The sequence below is a fragment of the Mercenaria mercenaria genome, unplaced genomic scaffold, assembly GCF_021730395.1.
Source record: "Mercenaria mercenaria strain notata unplaced genomic scaffold, MADL_Memer_1 contig_3434, whole genome shotgun sequence".
Lineage (NCBI taxonomy): Eukaryota > Metazoa > Mollusca > Bivalvia > Venerida > Veneridae > Mercenaria > Mercenaria mercenaria.
In genome coordinates this window covers 49,618-73,215 of record NW_026461571.1, presented here as the reverse complement: position 1 = coordinate 73,215, position 23,598 = coordinate 49,618, and the positions used below count along the sequence as shown (strand labels likewise).

The following is a 23,598-nucleotide window of genomic DNA, read 5'->3' as shown; positions in this document are numbered from 1 at the left end:
TGGATAAGAGCTTGAACTGTTAACATGTTTATGAATATCTGAATTTAACTTGCTTTTTAGGTTAGGCGATCAATTGTCATAAAGCATTACTAAATTCAACTATTCACGACAGAGAGAAATCATGTTATAATATATTGTGTACATACTTGGAAGACAGGTATCGTTTGATGAATGATGATAATCTGTCACATTACACTGACATTGTTTCGTAATACAGTTCGAAGCGGTTGTCTTACACTCGTCTTTCGTTGAACAGTCTCCAAGAAATTCAATTTCTGTAAACAAATGAACTTTCTTTTAATACTGCTTCAGCAAATTCTAGGTTTTAGCCCATTAAGCCGATTCAGTAGGTTAAAGAGGTCGTGATCTCGATCCCCGTACAAGGCATTATCTTCGACATGCCGATCTGACATAAACCAACGTGTCTGGTGTGATTTGTCATTTTGTGCCATTTATCAGGTGGGAAAAGTTCTAGGCTATAGAGAAAGTCAGCACTGATACAGAATAAAGTAAACTGCACATGAGCGGCATTTTTTGCTGGCTTTCTGTTAAAGTCTCTAATTAAAACGAAGGGATAATAAGAACAGCAAGTCACAAACATATCAGGTTGATAATTTAAATCTTCAAGCACTGCAGTTTTAAACCCATTGAAAATTACCTCATGTGTTCAATTCTTTGCCTGGTATATATTTATAAGTACTTAGATGTTTACAAGAGGATCACAAACTGAAAGGCCACATCTTAAAAAGATGAAATAAAAAGAATATAAATGATCTACCGTCGCTCCATTTAAGGCCTTCTAAAATTCTATTATTTTACCTGAGATTGATCTGGACGCAAAATGTACAAGAGATGTGAGTTACTATTTCAGAATCTATATATGGGGGCCGGTCGAGCGGTTATGGTCGACTTTCAATCACTTGCCCGCGCAACACTATCTTGTAACGAATTCATTCAGCTGGCGAATGGAAGGTACATTATACATTGTTTTTGTTGCTTATGATACATTAAATTTCTGCGTATGGTATAACGCAGATTATATTGTTTATGATGCAGTATATTTTATGTATATTTGTATAAGAATTTTAATTCTTTACTGCCATTTTCGTTTTCATTTTGAAATATAGACACTTTTTAAAGCTTAAAAAATTATATTCAAATTTACATATGTCTCACAAAAAAGAAAATAATTGAGGCATAAAGAATATAGCCAGATTTCATTTGTATTATCTTATCATTTTTGCATTAAAACTACCTGGTCATCTTCCTTGGATATTACTTTAAAGCCAACAAGCTAACAGGGTGAAGATCTATCAAAGATTCGTATCTTAGAATTATTAGAAAATACTAGATTACAAACTCTTAAGGCCGTGTTGAAATAGGGATAATATATACGTTTACCTTTTGCTATTGTCATTTTAGTCAAAATGGGCTACGAGTTTAAAAAAATACCGCTGAAAACTCGTTTGAAAATGTGAAAGTTTTGACGCATGGAAAGTAACATCTAAACTAAACGTACGTCCCGTCATAGAATATTTTTTCAATTACCAAGATGAGTAAAAACAAAGGGTTTTGCCTTCATAAGTAATATACAGGTTGTAATTCAGACAGAAATTCAAAAGGTATATAATAAGATATTTTAAGTTTTTCAGGTAATAAATGGAAAAGCGTTTAACACTACTTTCGGCCACGGACGCTGGCTTTGTACGTGGTGGTCCCTGCGCATGAATTCCAGTAAGACAATATGCAATTTTGTTGGTTTCTAATCAAAACATTCAAACTGTGTTTGATCATTTGATTGCACTCAAATTCTATTGTTTTTTAAATGTTATCATTGAAGTCAAAGTTCTTTTAAGCATGGAGCATGTCCACAAACATCCATGCCTGTTCCAGATTTAAGATGGTAAACATAGACTTTTAATTGTTTATTGATCAAAAAATGATCAAATTTCTGTTTTAAGAACAGATATTGCCCATTAACGCGCAAGACACATCTCATGAAAGTGAATGCAATCATTTGATATCAATAATTCTGATAAATTGTGAAGACATTGTACTCTTATAAATATACTAGGGTTTCCACAGAAATAAAATAGTAATGCTGAAAATTTTTATTTCTACATTCATCAGAAAAAAATATATTTCCATTAACATAGTTTAACAAATCTCACTGAAAATTTCCAAAGGTTTTCTGTTTTTCAGTATAGAACTTTTTTAGAATATTGTTTAAATTGAAAACGTACAAGGAAAATTAACGATAATTAACAAACTCGACGCCATGAAGACGTCGCTCTTAAACAAATTATCAAAATTTCCAATCAGCAACAAATCTTTTCCAAATGTTTGAAAAACCGCCACAGTAGCCTAGTGGAACAGCGTCCGCTTCGAGTGCAGGAAGTCGTGGATTCGATCCCAGGCCGTGTCATACATCAAAAAATTTATTCGAATTCTGGTAACAACTGCCCTTCATATCGTTAAAAACTTACTAAGGACCGCAGGTTTATTCGAATGATTTGGAAGACAGCTTGGACTGTTAACATGTTTATGAATATTTGAATTTAGATTGCTTTCTAGGTGATAAATAAAATGTCAAACATGCAATACTAAAGTTAATTATTAAAGACAGAGAGAAACCATGTTATAATATATTGTGTACATACTTGGAAGACAGGTATCGTCTGATGAATGGTAATAATCTGTCACATTACACTGACATTGTTTCGTAATACAGTTCGAAGCGATTGTCTTACACTCGTCTTTCGTCGAACATTCTCCAAGAAATTCAATTTCTGTAAACAAATGAACTTTATTTAAATACTGCTTCAGCAAATTCTAAGTTTTAGCCCATTAAGCCAACTCTGTAGATCTGAGAGGTGGTGATCTCGATCCCATGTACACGGCATATCTTCGTCATGCCGATCTGACATAAACCAACATGTCTTGTGTGATTTGTCCCTTTGTGCCATTTATCAGGTGGAAACAATACAAGAGAAAAAGTCAGCACTGAAAAAGAATAGAGTAAACTGCACATGAGCATCATTTATTCAGAACAGCATTTCACAAACATACCAGGTGGATAGTTTAAATCTTCAAGAACTGCAGTTTAAAAACCCTTTGAAAATTACCTCATGCGTTCAATTCTTTGACAGGCATATAAGTATTAGTACTGAAATGTTTACAAGAGGAATACAACCTGAAAGCCAACATCATAAAACGATGAAGAAAAACAGCATAAATTATATACCCTCCCTCACTTAAAGCCTTCTAAAATTCTATCAGCTTTTACATAAGGTTAATCTGGATGCAAAATGCACATAACATGTGAGTAACCACTTCAAAATCTATATATTGGGACCGGTCGAGTGATTATTTTCGACTTTGAATCACTTGCCCTTCGCTGATGTGCGCTCGCGCAACGTTTTGTTGTAATGAAGTCATTCAGCTGGCTTATGGAAGGTACATTACACATTTTTGTTTGACTTGCTTATGATATAATAAAAACAGTATATTTTGTGTATATTGTTTAATAAGAATTTCAATTCTTCATTCTCATTTTTGTTTTCATTTTGAAATATAGACAGTTTTTAAAGCTCAACAATTATGTTCAAATTTTCTTATGTCTTACAAAAATGAAAATAATTTAGGCATAAAGAATATACCCAGATTTCATTTTATTTTCTTATCATTTTGGCATCTTAACTACCTGGTCATCTTCTTTGAATTTTAGTGAAAGCCAACAAGCTAACAGGGTGAAGATCTATCAAAGATTCTTATCTGAGTATTATTAGGAAATACTAGATTACAAACACTTAAGGCCGTGTTGAAATAAGGATATTTTATACGTTTATCTTTTACTACTGTCATATCAGTCAAAATGGGCAGTGATTTTAGACTAATAAGGCTGAAAACTCATTTGAAAAGTATAAAATAAGATATTTTAAGTTTTTAAGTATTATATGATACATTCTTTATGACTACATTCGGCCATGGACGCTGACTTTATATGCGGCGCTCCCCTCCCATGAATTCTAGTAAAAAACACAATAAGCAATTTCAATGGTTTCTAATTAAAACATTCAAATTCTGTTTGATCATGAGACTGCACTAAAATTCTATTGCTTTTTAAATGTCATCATGGAAGTCAAAGATCTTTTAAAAATGGGTTGTGTCCTAAAACATCCATGCTTCTTCCAGGTACAAAATTGTAAACATAGATTTTTAATCGTTCTGTGATGAAAAAAGGATCATAGGAAACCTTCTTTTTCTTCTGTTTTAAGAAAAAATATTGCACATTAACGTGCAAGACATATCTCATGAAAGTGAATGTACAGGAGGTCGTGGGTTCGATCCCAGGCCGTGTCATACATCAAACAAATTGTTCGAATTCTCGTAAAAACTGCCCTTAATATCGTTAAAACATACTAAGGACAACAAGTTTATGCGAATAATCTGGATAAGAGCTTGGACTGTTAACATGTTTATGAATATTTGAACTTAGATTGATTTTTATGTCAAATATGCATTACTAAAGTTAACTGTTAAAGACAGAGAGAAACCATGTTATAATATATTGTATACATACTTGGAAGACAGGAATCGTCTGATGAGTGGTAATAATCTGTCACATTACACTGACATTGTTTCGTAATACAGTTCGAAGCGATTGTCTTACACTCGTCTTTCGTCGAACATTCTCCAAGAAATTCAATTTCTGTAACAAATGAATTTTATCTAAATAATGGTTCAGCAAATTCTAAGTTGTAGCCCATTAAGCCAATTCTGTAGATTTGAGAGGTCTTGATCTAGATCCCCCGTACACGGCATATCTTCGTCATGCCTATCTGACATAAACCAACATGTCTTGTGTGATTTGTCCCTTTGTGCCATTTATCAGGTGGAAAAAATACAAGAGAAAAAGTCAGCACTGATACAGAATAGAGTAAACTGCACATGAGCATCATTTATTCCTGGCGTTTTGTTAAAATCTCTAATTAAAACGAAGGGATAATAAGAACAGCATTTCACAAACATACCAGGCGGATAGTTTAAATCTTCAAGAACTGCAGTTTAAAAACCCTTTGAGAATTACCTCATGCGTTCAATTCTTTGACAGGCATATAAGTATTAGTACTGAAATGTTTACAAGAGGAATACAACCTGAAAGCCAACATCATAAAACGATGAAAAAAAACAGCATAAATTATATACCCTCCCTCACTTAAGGCCTTCTAAAATTCTATCAGTTTTTACTTAAGGTTAATCTGGATGCAAAATGCACATAACATGTGAGTAACTACTTCAAAATCTATATATTGGGGCCGGTCGAGTGGTTATTTTCGACTTTGAATCACTTGCCCTTCGCTGATGTGCGCTCGCGCAACGTTTTGTTGTAATGAAGTCATTCAGCTGGCTTATGGAAGGTACATTACACATTTTTGTTTGACTTGCTTATGATATAATAAAAACAGTATATTTTGTGTATATTGTTTAATAAGAATTTCAATTCTTCATTCTCATTATCGTTTTCATTTTGAAATATAGACAGTTTTCAAAGCTCAACAATTATGTTCAAATTTTCTTATGTCTTACAAAAATGAAAATAATTTAGGCATAAAGAATATACCCAGATTTCATTTTATTTTCTTATCATTTTTGCATCTTAACTACCTTGTCATCTTCTTTGAATTTTAGTGAAAGCCAACAAGCTAACAGGGTGAAGATCTATCAAAGATTCTTATCTGAGTATTATTAGGAAATACTAGATTACAAACACTTAAGGCCGTGTTGAAATAAGGATATTTTATACGTTTATCTTTTACTACTGTCATATCAGTCAAAATGGGCAGTGATTTTAGACTAATAAGGCTGAAAACTCATTTGAAAAGTATAAAATAAGATATTTTAAGTTTTTAAGTATTATATGATACATTCTTTATGACTACATTCGGCCATGGACGCTGACTTTATATGCGGCGCTCCCCTCCCATGAATTCTAGTAAAAAACACAATAAGCAATTTCAATGGTTTCTAATTAAAACATTCAAATTCTGTTTGATCATGAGACTGCACTAAAATTCTATTGCTTTTTAAATGTCATCATGGAAGTCAAAGATCTTTTAAAAATGGGTTGTGTCCTAAAACATCCATGCTTCTTCCAGGTACAAAATTGTAAACATAGATTTTTAATCGTTCTGTGATGAAAAAAGGATCATAGGAAACCTTCTTTTTCGTCTGTTTTAAGAAAAAAATATTGCACATTAACGTGCAAGACATATCTCATGAAAGTGAATGTACAGGAGGTCGTGGGTTCGATCCCAGGCCGTGTCATACAACAAAAAAATTGTTCGAATTCTCGTAAAAACGGCCCTTAATATCGTTAAAACATACTAAGGACAACAAGTTTATGCGAAGGATCTGGATAAGAGCTTGGACTGTTAACATGTTTATGAATATTTGAACTTAGATTGATTTTTATGTCAAACATGCATTACTAAAGTTAACTGTTAAAGACAGAGAGAAACCATGTTATAATATATTGTATACATACTTGGAAGACAGGAATCGTCCGATGCGTGGTAATAATCTGTCACATTACACTGACATTGTTTCGTAATACAGTTCGAAGCGATTGTCTTACACTCGTCTTTCCTTGAACATTCTCCAAGAAATTCAATTTCTGTAACAAATGAATTTTATCAAAATAATGGTTCAGCAAATTCTAAGTTGTAGCCCATTAAGACAATTCTGTAGATTTGAGAGGTCGTGATCTCGATCCCCCATACACGGCATATCTTCGTAATGCCTACCTGACATAAACCAACATGTCTTGTGTGATTTGTCCCTTTGTGCCATTTATCAGGTGGAAAAAATACAAGAGAAAAAGTCAGCACTGATACAGAATAGAGTAAACTGCACATGAGCATCATTAATTCCTGGCGTTCTTTTAAAATCTCTAATTAAAACGAAGGGATAATAAGAACAGCATTTCACAAACATATCAGGCGGATAGTTTAAATCTTCAAGAACTACAGTTTAAAAACCCTTTGAGAATTACCTCATGCGTTCAATTCTTTGACAGGCATATATGTATTAGTACTTAGATGTTTACAAGAGGAATGCAACCTAAAAGCCCACATCATAAAACGATGAAAAAACAGTAAAATTATATACCCTCCCTCACTTAAGGCCTTCTAAAATTCTATCAGTTTTTACTTAAGGTTAATCTGGATGCAAAATGCACATAACATGTGAGTAACTACTTCAAAATCTATATATTGGGGCCGGTCGAGTGGTTATGGTCGACTTTGAATCACTTGCCCTTCGCTGATGTGCGCTCGCGCAACGTTTTGTTGTAAGGAAGTCATTCAGCTGGCTTATGGAAGGTACATTAAAAAATTTGTTTGACTTGCTTATGATACAATAAATACAGTCTATTTTGTGTATATTGTTTAATAAGAATTTCAATTCTTCATTGTCATTTTCGTTTTCATTTTGAAATATAGACAGTTTTTAAAGCTCAACAATTATGTTCAAATTTTCTTATGTCTTACAAAAATGAAAATAATTTAGGCATAAAGAATATATCCAGATTTCATTTTATTTTCTTATCATTTTTGCATCTTAACTACCTTGTCATCTTCTTTGAATTTTAGTAAAAGCCAACAAGCTAACAGGATGAAGATCTATCAAAGATTCTTATCTGAGTATTTTTAGGAAATACTAGATTACAAACTCTTAAGGCCGTGTTGAAATAAGGATATTTTATACGCTTATCTTTTACTGCTATCATATCAGTCAAAATGGGCTGTGATTTTAGACTAATAAGGCTGAAAACCCGTATGAAAAGTATAAAATAAGATAGTTTAAGTTTTTAAGTATTATATGATACATTCTTTATGATTACATTCGGCCATGGACGCTGACTTTATATGCGGAGCTCCCCGCACATGAATTCTAGTAAAAAACACAATAAGCAATTTCAATGGTTTCTAATTAAAACATTCAAATTCTGTTTGATCATGAGACTGCACTAAAATTCTATTGTTTATTAAATGTTATCATGGAAGTCAAAGATCTTTTAAAAATGGGTTCTGTCCTCAAACATCCATGCTTCTTCTGGGTACAAAATTGCAAACATAGATTTTTAATCGTTCTGTGATGAAAAATGGATCAAAGGAAATCTTCTTTTTCTTCTGTTTTAAGAAAAAATATTGCACATTAACGTGCAAGACATATCTCATGAAAGTGAATGTACAGGAGGTCGTGGGTTCGATCCCAGGCCGTGTCATACATCAAAAAAATTGTTCGAATTCTCGTAAAAATTGCCCTTAATATCGTTGAAACATACTAAGGACAACAAGTTTATGCGAATGATCTGGATAAGAGCTTGGACTGTTAACATGTTTATGAATATTTGAACTAAGATAGAGTTTTAGGTTAGGCGATAAAATATCAAACATGCAATACTAAAGTTAACTGTTAAAGACAGAGAGAAACCATGTTATAATATATTGTATACATACTTGGAAGACAGGTATCGTCTGATGAATGATAATAATCTGTCACATTACACTGACATTGTTTCGTAATACAGTTCGAAGCGATTGTCTTACACTCGTCTTTCGTTGAACATTCTCCAAGAAATTCAATTTCTGTAAACAAAAGAATTTTATCTAATACTGCTTCAGCAAATTCTAAGTTTTAGCCCATTAGGCCAATTCTGTAGTTTTAAGAGGTCGTGATCTCGATCCCTGTACACGGCATATCTTCGTCATGCAGAGCTTACATAAACCAACATTTCTTGTGTGATTTGTCCCTTTGTGCCATTTATCAGCTGGGAAAATTACCAGGGAAAAAGTCAGCACTGATACAGAATAGAGTAAACTGCACATGAGCATCATTATTTGGTGGCTTTCTGTTAAAAACTCTAATTAAAACGAAGGGATAATAAGAACAGCATCTCACAAACTAATCAGGTTGATAGTTTAAATCTGCAAGCACTGCAGTTTTAATCCCAAATGAAAATTACCTCATGCGTTCACTGCTTTGTCTGGCAAGTGTATTAGTACTCAGATGTTTACAAGAGGAATACAAACTGAAAACTCACATCATAAAACGATGAAATAAAAAGAATATAAATTATATACCCTCCCTCCACTTAAGGCCTTCTAAAGTTCTATCATTTTTACCTCAGGCTGATCTGGATGCAAAATGTACACAAGATGTGAGTAACTATTTCAAAACCTATATATGGTGGCCGGTCGAGTGGTTACGGTCTACTTTGAATCACTTGCCCCTCACAAATGTGGTTTCGCGCAATGTTTTGTTGTAAGAAAGTCATTCAGCTGACTTATGGAAGGTATATGATTCATTTTTATGTAACTTGTTTATGATACAATTAATACAACACTTTTGCATACAAACACATGTTTATTGTTTTATAAGAATTTCAATTCTTTATTGTCATTTTCGTTTTCATTCTGAAATATAGACAGTTTTTAAATCTGAACAATTATGTTCAAATTTTCTTACAAAAACGAAAATAATTTAGGCATAAAGAATATACCCAGAATTCATTTTATTATCTTATCATTTTTGAATCTTAACTACCTGGTCATCTTCTTTGGATTTTTAGTTAAAGCTAACAACCTAACAGGGTGAGGATCTATCAAAGATACTTATCTTAGTATTATTAGATAATACTAGATTACAAACACCTAAGGCCGTGTTGAAATAGGGATATTATATACGTTTACCATTTACTACTGTCATATCAGTCAAAATGGGCTATGATTTAGACTGAAAACTCGTTTGAAAAGGTGAAATGTTTGACGCATGGAAAGTTGCATCTGAAACACTAATAAATTTGACTATATTATGATTTCCGGAGAAATAAAATGGTTATACTCAAAAGTTTTATTTCTACATGGATCAGAATAAAATATGTTTTCATTAACATAGTTTAACATATCTCACTGAAAAGTACAAAAGGGTTTTTCTTTTTCTCATTATAAATCTTTTTAGAATATTGTTTAAATTGAAAACATACTACGTAAATTACTGATAGTTAACAAACTTGACGCCACGAAGACGTCGCTATTAAACAAATTATAAAAATTACTAAACATTTAATCAGCCACAAAACTTTTCCAAATGTTGTACAGCGTCCGTTTCGAGTACAGGAGGTCGTGGGTTCGATCCCAGGCCGTGTCATACATCAAAAAATGTGTTTGATTTCTGGTAACAAATGCCTTTCATATCGTTAAAACATACTAAGGACAACAAGTTTATGCGAATGATCTGGATAAGAGCTTGGACTGTTAACATGTTTATGAATATATGAACTTAGATTGATTTTTAGGTTAGGCGATAAAATATCAAACATGCAATACTAAAGTTAACTGTTAAAGACAGAGAGAAACCATGTTATAATATATTGTATACATACTTGGAAGACAGGTATCGTCTGGTGAGTGGTAATAATCTGTCACATTACACTGACATTGTTTCGTAATACAGTTCGAAGCGATTGTCTTACACTCGTCTTTCGTTGAACATTCTCCAAGATATTCAATTTCTGTAAACAAATGAATTTTATCTAAATGCCACTTCAGCAAATTCTAAGTTTTAGCCCATTAAGCCGATTCTGTATTTATAGAGGTCGTGATCTCGAACCCTGTAAACGGCATATCTTCGTTATGCCGATCTTACATAAACCAGCATGTGTTGTGTGATGTGTCCCTTTGTGCCATTTATCAGGTGGGGAAATTACTAGTCTAAGAGAAAAAGTCAGCACTGATACAGAATAGATTAAACTGCACATGAGCATCATTATTTGGTGGCTTTCTGTTAAAATCTCTAATTAAAACGAAGGGATAATAAGAACAGCATCTCACAAACTTATCAGGTTGATAGTTTAAATCTGCAAGCACTGCAGTTTTAAACCCAAATGAAAATTACCTCATGCGTTCACTTCTTTGCCTGGCATACATGTAAGTGTATTAATATTTAGATATTTACAGGAGGAATACAAACAGAAAGCCTACATCATAAAACGATGAAATAAAAAAGAATGTAAATTATATACCCTCCCTCCACTTAAGGACTTCTAAAGTTCTATCATTTTTACCTTAGGTTAATCTGGATGCAAAATGTACACAAGATGTGAGTAACTACTTCAAAACCTATATATGGTGGCCGGTCGAGTGGTTACGGTCTACTTTGAATCACTTGCCCCTCACAGATGTGGGTTCGCGCAACGTTTTGTTGTAAGTAGGTCATTCAGCTGACTTATGGAAGGTACATGATACATTTTCATGTAACTTGTTTATGATACAAATAATACAATATTTTTGTGTACAAACACATGTATATTATTCTATAAGAATTACAATTCTTTATTGTCATTTTCGTTTTCATTCTGAAATATAGAGAGTTTTTACATCTGAACAATTATGTTCAAATTTTCTTATATCTTACAAAAACGAAAATAATTTAGGCATAAAGAATATACCCAGAATTCATTTTATTATCTTATCATTTTTGAATCTTAACTACCTGGTCATCTTCTTTGGATTTTAGTTAAGGCTAACAACCTGACCGGGTGAGGATCTATCAAACATACTTATCTTAGTATTAGTAGATAATACTAGATTACAAACACTTAAGGCCGTGTTGAAATAGGGATATTATATACGTTTACCATTTACTACTGTCATATCAGTCAAAATGGGCTATGATTTTAGACTAATAAGGATGAAAACTCGTTTGAAAAGGTGAAATGTTTGACGCATGGAAAGTAGCATCTGAAAGAGACGTACGTCCCGTCATAGAATATTCTTTCTGTTACCGAGATGAGTTAAATACAGGGGTATGCATTCATTAGTGATATACAGGTTGTATTTCAGACAGAAAATTTGAAAGTATATAATAAGATATTTTAAGTTTTTAATTATTACATGATACATCCTTTATGACTACATTCGGCCACTGACACTGGCTTTATATGCGGTGCTCCCCTCGCATGAATGCTAGTAAGATAAGACAACAAGCAATTTCATTGGTTTCTAATAAAAACTTTCAAATTGTGTTTGATCATGTGACTGCACTAAAATTTTATTGTTTTTTAAATGTTATCATGGAAGTCAAAGTTCCTTTAAAAATGGGTTTTGTCCTCAAACATCCATGCCTCTTCCGGGTCTTAGATTGTAAACATAGATATTTAACTGATCTGTGATAAAAAAAAAGGCCAAAGGAAATCTTCTTATTTCTGTTATAAGAAAAGATTATCAATTAACGTGCAAGAAACGTCTCATGAAAGTGAATGTAACCATTTAATATCAATAATTCTGATAAATTGTGAAGACAGTATACATTAATAAATTTGACTATATATGATTTCAAGAGAAATAAAATAATTATACTCAAAAGTTTTATTTCTACATTCATCAGAAAAATTTATATATGCATTAGCATAGTTTAATATATCTCACTGAGAATTTCAAAAGGTTTTCTTCTTCAAAATAGAACTTTTTTAGAATAGTATTTAAATTGGAAACGTACAATGAAAATTACTGAAGTTAACAAACTTCACGCCATGAAGACTTCGCTCTTTTAGACAAATAATCAAAAATTTTAAACATTTAATCAGCAACAAAACGAACGTTTCCAATTGTTTGAAAACCCGCTTCGGTAGTCTAGTGGTAGATCGCCCGTTTTGAGTGCGCGAGGTCTTGAGTTCGATCCCTGGCCATACCATACCTCAAAAACAAAATCGAATTATCGTGGCAACTCGTCTCCATATCGTTGAAAACTTACTAAGGACAACAAGTTTATACGAATGATCTGGATAAGAGCTTGAACTGTTAACATGTTAATGAATATCTGAATTTAATTTCCTGTTTAGGTTAGGCGATAAATTGTCAAAAGTGCATTACTAAATTTAACTATTGTCACATTACACTGGGATTGGTTCGTTATGCAGTCCGGAGCGATTGTGTTACACTCGTCTTTCGTTGAACATTCTCCAAGAATTTATTTTTCTGTAAACAGATGAACTTTATTTAAATGTTTCAGCAAATTCAAAGTTTTAGCCCATTACGTAGATTCAGTAGATTCGAGAGGCCGTGATCTCGATCCCCGTACAAGGCATATCTTCGTCATGCCGATCTGACATAAACCAACGTGTCTGGTGTGATTTGTCCCTTTGTGTCATTTATCAGGTGGAAAAATTACTAGAGAAAAAGTCAGCACTGATACAAAATAGAGTAAACTGCACATGAACGGCATTATTTGGTGGATTTCTGTTAAAATCTCTAGTTAAAACGAAGGGATAATAAGAACAGCAGTTCACAAACATACCAGGTTGGTAATTTAAATCTTCAAGCACTGCAGTTTTAAACCCTATGAAAATTACCTCAATCGTTCAATTCTTTGCCTGGCATATATTTATAAGTACTTATATGTTTACAAGAGCATCACATCTTAAAAAGATGAATTGAATAAGATAAATTATATACCGTTACTCCATTTAAGGCCTTCTAAAGTTCTATTATTTTTACTTTAGGTTGATCTGGACGCAAAATGTACACAAGATGTGAGTTACTATTTCAGAATCTATATATGGGGGCCGGTCATGCGTTCATGGTGGACGATTTTCAATCACTTGCCCGTCACCGATGTTGCCTCGCGCAACGTTATGTTGTAAGGAATTCATTCGTCTGGCTAATGGAAGGTACATTATACATTGTTTTTGTTGCTTATGATACAATAACTTTCTGCGTATGGTATAACGCAGATTATATTATTTATGATGCAGAATATTTTTTGTATATTTTTTATGAGAATTCCAATTCTTTTTTTTTGTTATTTTCTTTTTCATTTTGAAATAGAGACACTTTTTAAAGCTTAACAATTATGTTCAAATTAGCATATGCCTCACGAAAAAGAAAATAATTTAGGTATAAAGAATATGGCTACATTGCAATTGTATTATCCAGTCATTTTTGCATCTGAACTACATTGTCATCTTCCTTTGATGTTAGATTAAAGCCAACAAGCTAACAGGGTGACGATCTATCAAAGATTCGTATCTTAAAATGTTCAGAAAATACTAGATTACAAACTCTTAAGGCCGCGTTGAAATATGGAAAGTGTATACGTTTACCTTTTGCTACAGTCATAAAGGTCAAAATGGGAAATGATTTTAAACAAATAAGGCTGAAAACTCGTTTGAAAATGTGGAAGTTCTGACGCAGGGAAAGTAGCAGCTGAAAGAGACTTATGTCCCGTCATAGAATATTTTCTCCATTACAAAGATGTTTAGAATAATGGGTTTTGCATTCATAAGTAATATACAGGTTGTAATTCAGACAGAAATTTGAAAGGTATATAATAAGATATTTTAAAGTTTTCAGGTATTAAATGATAAAACCTTTAACACTTCTTTCGGCCACAGACGCTGACTTTACACGAGGAGATCCCCTCGCATGTATTATAGTAAGATAATAAATTAGCAATTTTATTTGTTTCTAATTAAAACATTCAAATTGTGTTTGATCATTTTATTGCACTCAAATTCTATTGTTTTTTTTTTTAAATGTTATCATGGAAGTCAAAGTTCTTTTAAGAATGGGGCCTGTCCTCAAAAATCCATCCCTGCTGCAGGTCTAAAATTGTAAACATAGATTTTAATTGTTTTGTGATAATAAAGGGCCAAAGGAAATCTTCTTATTTCTGTTATAAGAACAGATATTGCCCATTAACGTGCAAGACACATCTCATGATAGTGAATGTAATCATTTAATATCAATAATTCTGATAAATTGTGAAGACATTATACACTAATAAATTTGACTATATTATGATTTCCAGAGAAATAAAATGGTTATACTCAAAAGTTTTATTTCTGCATTGATCAGAAAAAAAAAATGTTCTCATTAAGTTGAAACATAGTTTAACATATCTCACTGAAAAGTGCAAAAGGGTTTTTCTTTTTCTCATTATAAATCTTTTTAGAATATTGTTTAAATTGAAAACATACTACGTAAATTACTGATAGTTAACAAACTTGACGCCACGAAGACGTCGCTATTAAACAAATTATCAAAAATACTAAACATTTAATCAGCCACAAAACTTTTTCAAATGTTTGAAAAAACCGCCTCGGAAGCCTAATTGTACAGCGTCCGTTTCGAGTACAGGAGGTCGTGGGTTCGATCCCAGGCCGTGTCATATATCAAAAAATCTGTTCGAATTCTGGTAACAACTGCCTTCCATATCGTTAAAACATACTAAGGACAACAAGTTTATGCGAATGATCTGGAAAAGAGCTTTGACTGTTAACATGTTTACGAATATTTGAACTTAGATTAATTTTTAGGTTAGGCGATAAAATATCAAACATGCAATACTAAAGTTAACTGTTAAAGACAGAAAGAAACCATGTTATAATATATTGTATACATACTTGGAAGACAGGTGTCGTCTGATGAGTGGTAATAATCTGTCACATTACACTGACATTGTTTCGTAATACAGAACGAAGCGATTGTCTTACACTCGTCTTCCGTTGAACATTCTCCAAGAAATTCAATTTCTGTAAACAAATGAATTTTATCTAAATACTGCTTCAGCAAATTCTAAGTTTTAGCCCATTAAGCCAATTCTGTAGATATAAGAGGTCGTGATCTCGATCCCTGTTCACGGCATATCTTCCTTTTGCCGATCTTGCATAAACCAACATGTCTTGTGTGATTTGTCCCTTTGTGCCATTTATCAGTCGGGAAAATTACTAGAGAAAAAGTCAGCACTAATACAGAGTAGAGTAAACTGCACATGAACAGTATTATGTGGTGGCTTTCTGTTAAAATCTCTAATTAAAACGAAGGGATAATAAAAACAGCATCTCACAAACTTACCAGGTTGATAATTTAAATCTGCAAGCACTGCAGTTTTAAACCCAAATGAAAATTACCTCACGCGTTCACTTCTTTGCCTGGCATACATGTAAGTGCATTAGTACTTAGCTGTTTACAAGAGGAATACAAACTGAAAGCTCACATCATAAAACGATGAAATAAAAAGAATATAAATTATATACCCTCCCTCCACATAAGGCCTTCTAAAGTTATATCATTTACCATAGGTTGATCTGGATGCAAAATGTACACAAGATGTGAGTAACTACTTCAAAACCTATATATGGGGGCCGGTCGAGTGGTTACGGTCTACTTTGAATCACTTGTCCTTCACAGATGTGGGCTCGCGCAACGTTTTATTGCAAGGAAGTCATTCAGCTGGCTTATGGAAGGTACATGATACATTTTTATGTAACTTGTTTATGATACAATTAATACAATATTTTTGTGTACAAACACATGTATATTGTATTATAAGAATTTCAATTCTTTATTGTCACTTTCGTTTTCATTCTGAAATATAGACAGTTTTTACATCTGAACAATTATGTTTAAATTTTCTTATATCTTACATAAACGAAAAAAAATTAGGCATAAAGAATATACCCAGATTTCATTTTATTATCTTATCATTTTTGAATCTTAACTACCTGGTCATCTTCTTTGGATTTTAGTAAAAGCTAACAACCTAACAGGGTGAAGATCTATCAAAGATACTTATCTTAGTATTATTAGATAATACTAGATTACAAACTCTTAAGGCCGTGTTGAAATAGGGATATTATATACTTTTACCATTTACTACTGTCATATCAGTCAAAATGGGCTATGATGTTAGACTAATAAGGCTGAAAACTCGTTTGAAATGGTGAAATTTTGGACGCATGGAAAGTAGCATCTGAAAGAGACGTACGTCCCGTCATAGAATATTCTTTCTATTACCGAGTTAAATACAGGGTTTTGCATTCATTAGTGATATACAGGTTGTATTTTAGACAGAAAATTTGAAGATATATAATAAGATATTTTAAGTTTTTAAGTATTATATGATACATTCTTTATGACTATATTCGGCCACGAACGATGGCTTTATATGCGGTGCTCCCCTCGCATGAATTCTTGTAAGATAAGACAATAAGCAATTTCATTGGTTTCTGATTAAAACATTTAAATTGTGTTTGATCATGTGACTGCACTAAAATTGTATTGTTTTTTAAATGTTATCATGGAAGTCAAAGTTCTTTTAAAAGTGGGCTCTGTCCTCAAACATCCATGCCTCTTCCGGGTCTTAGATTGTAATCATAGATATAGAGAATAATAGGTTAGTGCCGTAGATGAGAAAGTTTATTTGGCGAGGTGGAGGACGTTATCGGGTGAGCCGAAGGCGAACCTGATAACGTCCGGAGCCGAGCCAGATTATTCACCTATTATTCTATTTATCTTGTCATTACTTCATTTTCCGATATTTGGCAATTTATTTTACCAAAATTAGTGTGCGAAACCCGTTTTATTGACGTCATATTCGTAATGACGTCACTTGTATAATGACGTAATCACCGACACAGTAATGTGGTTACAATTGAAAAAACGCAATAACTTCTTCGTTTTTGAATAAAAACTCATTATTTGACCACTCATTTTCTTAGTTCGGACATTTCCAACACAATGATGATGGTTTCGTTGCAAAATTTCTTATGACAACAATATCGATCATAAGGTCACATGATCAACTGACCGTATATCACTGGTCACATGATCAACTGACGGTATATCAAGAAAGATATACGGCACCCTGATATCGGGTCGAAAATACTGCAAGTGACAGGATAAATTTAATTGATCTGTGATACAAAAAAGGGCCAAAGGAAATCTTCTTATTTCTGTTTTAAGAAAAGATATTTCCCATTAACGTGCAAGACACATCTCATGAAAGTGAATGCAATCATTTAATATCAATAATTCTGATAAATTGTGAAGACAGTATACATTAATAAATTTGATTATAATACGATTTCAAGAGAAATAAAATAGTAATGGTTATACTCAAAAGTTTTATTTCTACATTCATTAGAAAAATTTATATATGCATTAATAACGTTTAACATATCTCACTGAAAATTTCAAAAGGTTTTCTTTTTCAGTATAGAACTTTTTTTAGAATATTGTTTAAGCTGGAAACGTACAAGGAAAATTACTGACAGTTAACAAACTTCACGCCATGAAGACTTCGCTCGTAAACAAATAAAAAAAAATCTAAACATTTAATCAGCCACAAAACGTCTCCAAATGTTTGAAAAACCGCCTCGGTAGCCTAGTGGTAGATTGCGGTTTGAGTGCGCGAGGTTTTGAGTTCGATAAACATGTAATAATATATTGTGTACATACTTGGAAGACAAGTATCGTTTGATGAGTGATGATAATCTTTCAAATCACACTGGCAAGGGTTCGTTATACAGTCCGAAGCGATTGTCTTACACTCGTCTTTCGTTGAACATTCTCCAAGAAACTCAATTTTTGTAAACAAATGAACTTTATTTAAATACTGCTTCAGCAAATTCTAAGTTTTCGCCCATTAAGCCGATTCAGTAGATTCGTGATCTCGATTCCCGTACAAGGCATATCTTCGTTATGCCGATCTGACCTAAACCAACGTGTATGGTATGATTTGTCCCTTTGTGCCATTTATCAGGTGGGAAAAGTACTAGAGAAAAAGTCAGCACTGATACAGAATAGAGTAAACTGCACATGAGCGGTATTTTTGCTGGCTTTCTGTTAAAATATCTAATTAAAACGAAGGGATAATAAAAACAGCATCTCACAAACATATCAGGTTGATAGTTTAAATCTGCAAGCACTTCAGTTTTAAACCCTTATGAAAATTACTTCATGCGTTCAATTCTTCGCCTGGAATATATCCATAAGTACTTAATATATGTTTACAAGAGGATCACAAACTGAAAGCCCACATCTTAGAAAGATGAAATAAAAGAAGATAAATTATATACCGTTGCTCCATTTAAGACATGCTAAAATTCTATTATTTTTACCTTAGGTTGATCTGGGCGCAAAATGTACACAAGATGTGAGTAACTATTTCAAAATTGATATATGGGGACCGGTGGTATTCCCCGCGCATGAATTCTGGTAAGATAAGACAATAATCAATTTCATTGGTTTCTGATTAAAACATTCAAATTGTGTTTGATCATATGAGTGCACTCAATCTCTATTGTTTTTTTTTTTAAATGTTATCATGGAAGTCAAAGTTTTGTTAAAAATGGGTTCTGTCCTCAAACATCAATGTCTGTTCCGGGACTAAAATTGTGAAAATTTATTTCATTTGTTTAGTGATCAAAAAGTAAGGATCAAAAGAAATCTTCTTATTTCTGTTTTAAGAAAAAATATTGCCCATTAACGTGCAAGACACATGTCATGGAAGTGAATGTAATCATTTAATATAAATAATTCTGAAAAACAAGCAAATTCGATGAATTGGTATCCCCCGCCGAAAGGGTTTGTGGTGAGGAATGGCAAAAATATATATCCGGCAAAGAGTTAAGGAAGTTACTAAGAAGCAAAAAAATTCCATTAGTCAATTTCAATTAAACAGAAAACAAATTTTTGATTAAAGAGTATATAAATGTATGATACTTTGATCCTGACTAAAGAATTTATTTTGAATGGAATATGTTTACTGTAATAAACTTAGCTTTAAAAAATTAAATGCAGTTAATTGAAATGTGAGCTTGAAGTTTAACTGGAACGAAATATTGTCTTTCAGCGGTTTGGCATCAAGCGTTGCTGTTTAACATGTACATTTGAACTTAAAAGAACAGATGTCTTTAAGAGAACACAATCAAGTAAGATATCTTGAACATGGCTGGGGGCAAGGTTGGTGCAGTTACAACTTAACATGTTGAAGGTTTAGACAATTAAAAAAAGGAATGGAATGGATGGTGAACGGGTGAGGAATAAAAACTTCGCATGTTAATTATAAATATTGATGGAAAATTAAAAATGAAAAAAAATGGGTGGAGGGGTGGGGAGTTGGCAGAGAATGCATGATTATTGGTGAGCATGACTGGGTAGAGGAGCAGGGTGGGAAAATGTTATAACTTGCATGTTGATAAATATTCATGGAAGGTTTGAAAAAATTCTAAAATAAGGAATGATTTTTTTGGGGGGTGGGGGGGGGGGGGGGGGGGGGAGGGTGGGGGGGGGGAGGAGGTGTGACCAAGGCAAATGGGTGATAAGGTCTGGGTGCACAACTTCACAAAAGAATGAAAGAAATTTAATAAAATTCTACCAAATGGTAAGTTTGTTATGTACAAATATGTGGATTTTTATACAATTCAAGGACAATAACTCTGAAGTTTCAAAAGAAATCCAACCGAAATTGTGTTTGCACAACCACTTTATGGTGTTCTAAATTCTGTTTAAATTTCATAGTTCAAGGTCAAATAAATCAAAAGTTATGATGCAAAAATTGCAATATTTAAAGTACCCTATATAGTTAGCACTAGATACTTCTAAGGGCCATAACTCTGGTGTTACTTGGGCAATCTGACTGAAACTTGACGGGCCCCACAACCTCATAGTAGTGGTGGACATTTATATGAAGTTTGTTTGAAAATAATCTAAAATAAGGAATGAATTTTTTTTTTTGGGGGGGGGGGGGGGGGGGGGTCGGGGGGGGCGAGGGGTGTGGCCAAGGTAAGGGGGTGACCAGTTGTGGGTACAAAACTTCAAATGTTTACAATAAATGTTCATGGAAAAGAATGAAAGAGATGTAATGAAATTCTACCAAATGGTAAGTTTGTTATGTACAAATGTTCGGATTTTTATACATTTAAAGGGCAATAACTCTGAAGTTACAAAATAGATCCAAACAAAATTGTGTGTACACAACCACATTATGGTGATCTAAATTCTATTTAAGTTTCATAGTTCTAGGTCAAATATATCAAAAGTTATGATGCAGAAATTGCCATATTTATAGTACCCTCTATAGTTAACACTAGAAACTTCTATGGGCCATAATTCTGGTGTAACTAGGGCAATCTGACTGAAACTTGAAGGGCCCGCATAAACTCATAGTGGTGAACAGGTATATGAAGTTTTATATAAATATAAACCCAGTCACATTATACTGACACCGGGCTGACAAGTCCTAGCACTATCCTGAGCGCCCAGCGGGGATGCTGCTGGTACCATTTTTTACGTCTTTTGGTATGAAGCGGACGCTCTACCACTAGGCTATCGAAACGGTACAGGTTGTATTTCAGACAGAAATTTTGAATGTTAATTTATGTTCGGGTATTAAAGCACTACATTCGGCCACGGGCGCTGGCTTCATACGCGGTGATCCCTGTGCATGAATTCTAGTAAGATAAGACAATAAGCAATTTCATTGAGACCCGCCCGCTTAGCTCAGTAGGTAGAGCGTCGGTCTACGGATCGCGGGCGGGGTTGTGAGTTCGATCCTCGGGCTGGGCGTATGTTCTCCGTGACTATTTGATAAACGACATTATGTCTGAAATCATAAGTCCTCCACCTCTGATTCATGTGGGGAAGTTGGCAGTTACTTGCGGGGAACAGGTCTGTACTGGTACAGAATCCAGGAACACTGGTTAGGTTAACTGCCTGCCGTTACATGACTGAAATACTGTTGAAAAACGGCGTTAAACCCAAAACAAACAAACAAAATTCCATTGGTTTCTAATTAAAACATTCAAATTGTGCTTGATCAGGTGACTGCATTAAAATTCTAGTGGTGTTTTTAAGAATGCGTCCTCTCCTAAAACAGTCATACCTGTTCCGGGTCTAAAATTGTAAACATAGATGTTTGATTGTTTTATGATCAAAAAAGGATCAAAGGAAATTTTCTTATTTCTGTTTTAAGAAAAGATATTGCCCATTAACGTACAAGACACATATCATAAAAAATGAATGTAATCATTTAATATCAATAATTCTAATAAATTGTGAAGGCATTAAGCACCAATGAATTTGACTATATTTTGATTTTTGGAGAGAAAAAAATGGTCATATTGAAACAGTTTTACATTCATCAGATAAATTTATTTTTGCATTAACATACTATACAAGTTAGTGTCCTATAAGAATTTATGCTTTAAATATTAGCTTGATGCTGTTCTTGCACCACACCTTTTACATCATGATCATGCTGCTTTTTAATGTAAATATCAGTATTTCTGATGTCAACAAATAGCCTTCCTGAGAAGAAATTAAATTTTAAATATACTCCTTCATTCTTTATAGTCAGTCTAAAATAAAATCTGGAAAGTAGATCCCTCGGAATCACCGAGACCAAGGCAAACAGTGAATATTGCAGACTCGGTTTAATTGAGTCTGTTCATGAGCAATAATGGAAAATGCGACACTGCCCACGCTCCTTAGCATCGGCTTAAGGAGGTAGGATACCTTGTTACAAGGGTAAATTCAAATTAGTTGAACGGCCGCATGTTTTTGTATTTCGTGTAATATGAAGTTTTAACTGCTACACTCTCAATTTCGTTTGTCTCTGTCCCTTCAAGTTCAATTTTTATCCAGGTTTGCAGAACATGACCCTCCAAAGGTATTTCATGTTGAAAGAAGAAGGAAAATACGGATATTGAACACTTTTCAGTGTAGTTTAGTTTCATTGATATCCGTAGAAGTCTGCATAATTGATAATTTTACTGGTATGCACGTTATCTTACTAATATAAGCTTAAAATGTATATGTCGCGGGGCTCGTGTTTCCATGGTAACGCATTTTCTCTCATTTTTAAACAACTATGTATAAAAATAGGGATTTTCGACGGCTTCAGTGCCATTCTGTTAATGACAAACATGAAATATTTGGGTAATATTATTAGCAAAATACCAAGCACTTTACATGGTACCCTATTTTTCTTAGATTTTAAAGTAACCATGGCAACAGAGATGTTTAAAATAGCTTATATATTGCTGTTTGTCGTAATTTCTTTTAAAAAATATTGAATAAGATTATCTTTCTAGTTGATGTAGCTTTAAAACATATTATTTCTAACGTAGGTTACATTTTCGTGTTATTTGCATTTATTCAAACAAATTTCACAGCTTAGAATACATACAGCAGTACCCTCGTCTGCCATTTTTCATGGAAAAATCGTTCAACGTGCTGCTATTATTCTCATGGATATTATTGAAATGGAAATAAAAAGCCGAAGCTGTGTTTCTTAAATAGACAAGTGTCAACGCTTTTGAATTTTACATTTAGATACATAGGTCACGGGCTTCGTTTCCATGGTAACATCAATTCAATTCAAGAAACCACAATTTTCTACAGAAATTTGAACAATTTTAGATCTTAGTTTTAGTTTGTAAATAACAAATTACCAATGGAACCTGAAAAATAGGTATTACAAATCAAACTGCTAGACTTTTTATTTGAAAATGGCCGTAACAAGTAACCTTTCATCCAACTATATTCAAAATAACATTGGTTGCCATCATCCATTTTCTTACATTCCGCATAACATTTCAATATAACTACATAAAAGAAGCAAAATATTGATTATTATTCAGAGCAAAAGACTCATAAAAAATATTTCAGCAAATAATGGTTATTTGAAAATAGTTAAAATAAAGAAACTGTACAGAATTACGTACTTTCAAGATAAAAGCTATTAATTTTG

The 23,598-nt window shown here is 33.2% G+C and overlaps 1 protein-coding gene across 1 annotated transcript; it reads right to left on the bottom strand.

The window, feature by feature from the left end:
* Window positions 1–146: 146 nt before the first annotated feature.
* On the bottom strand, window positions 147–16,142 carry LOC128553054 (uncharacterized; the record flags this gene model as incomplete). The annotated part of the gene is made up of 8 exons (XM_053534166.1): window positions 16,100–16,142; window positions 15,467–15,595; window positions 10,448–10,576; window positions 8,523–8,651; window positions 6,548–6,676; window positions 4,583–4,711; window positions 2,661–2,789; window positions 147–275 (listed from the first exon to the last, which is right to left on the bottom strand). Coding segments are annotated over exons 1-8 (946 nt in total), but the record flags the coding sequence as incomplete, so codon positions are not given.
* Between the last annotated feature and the right edge of the window lie 7,456 nt (window positions 16,143–23,598).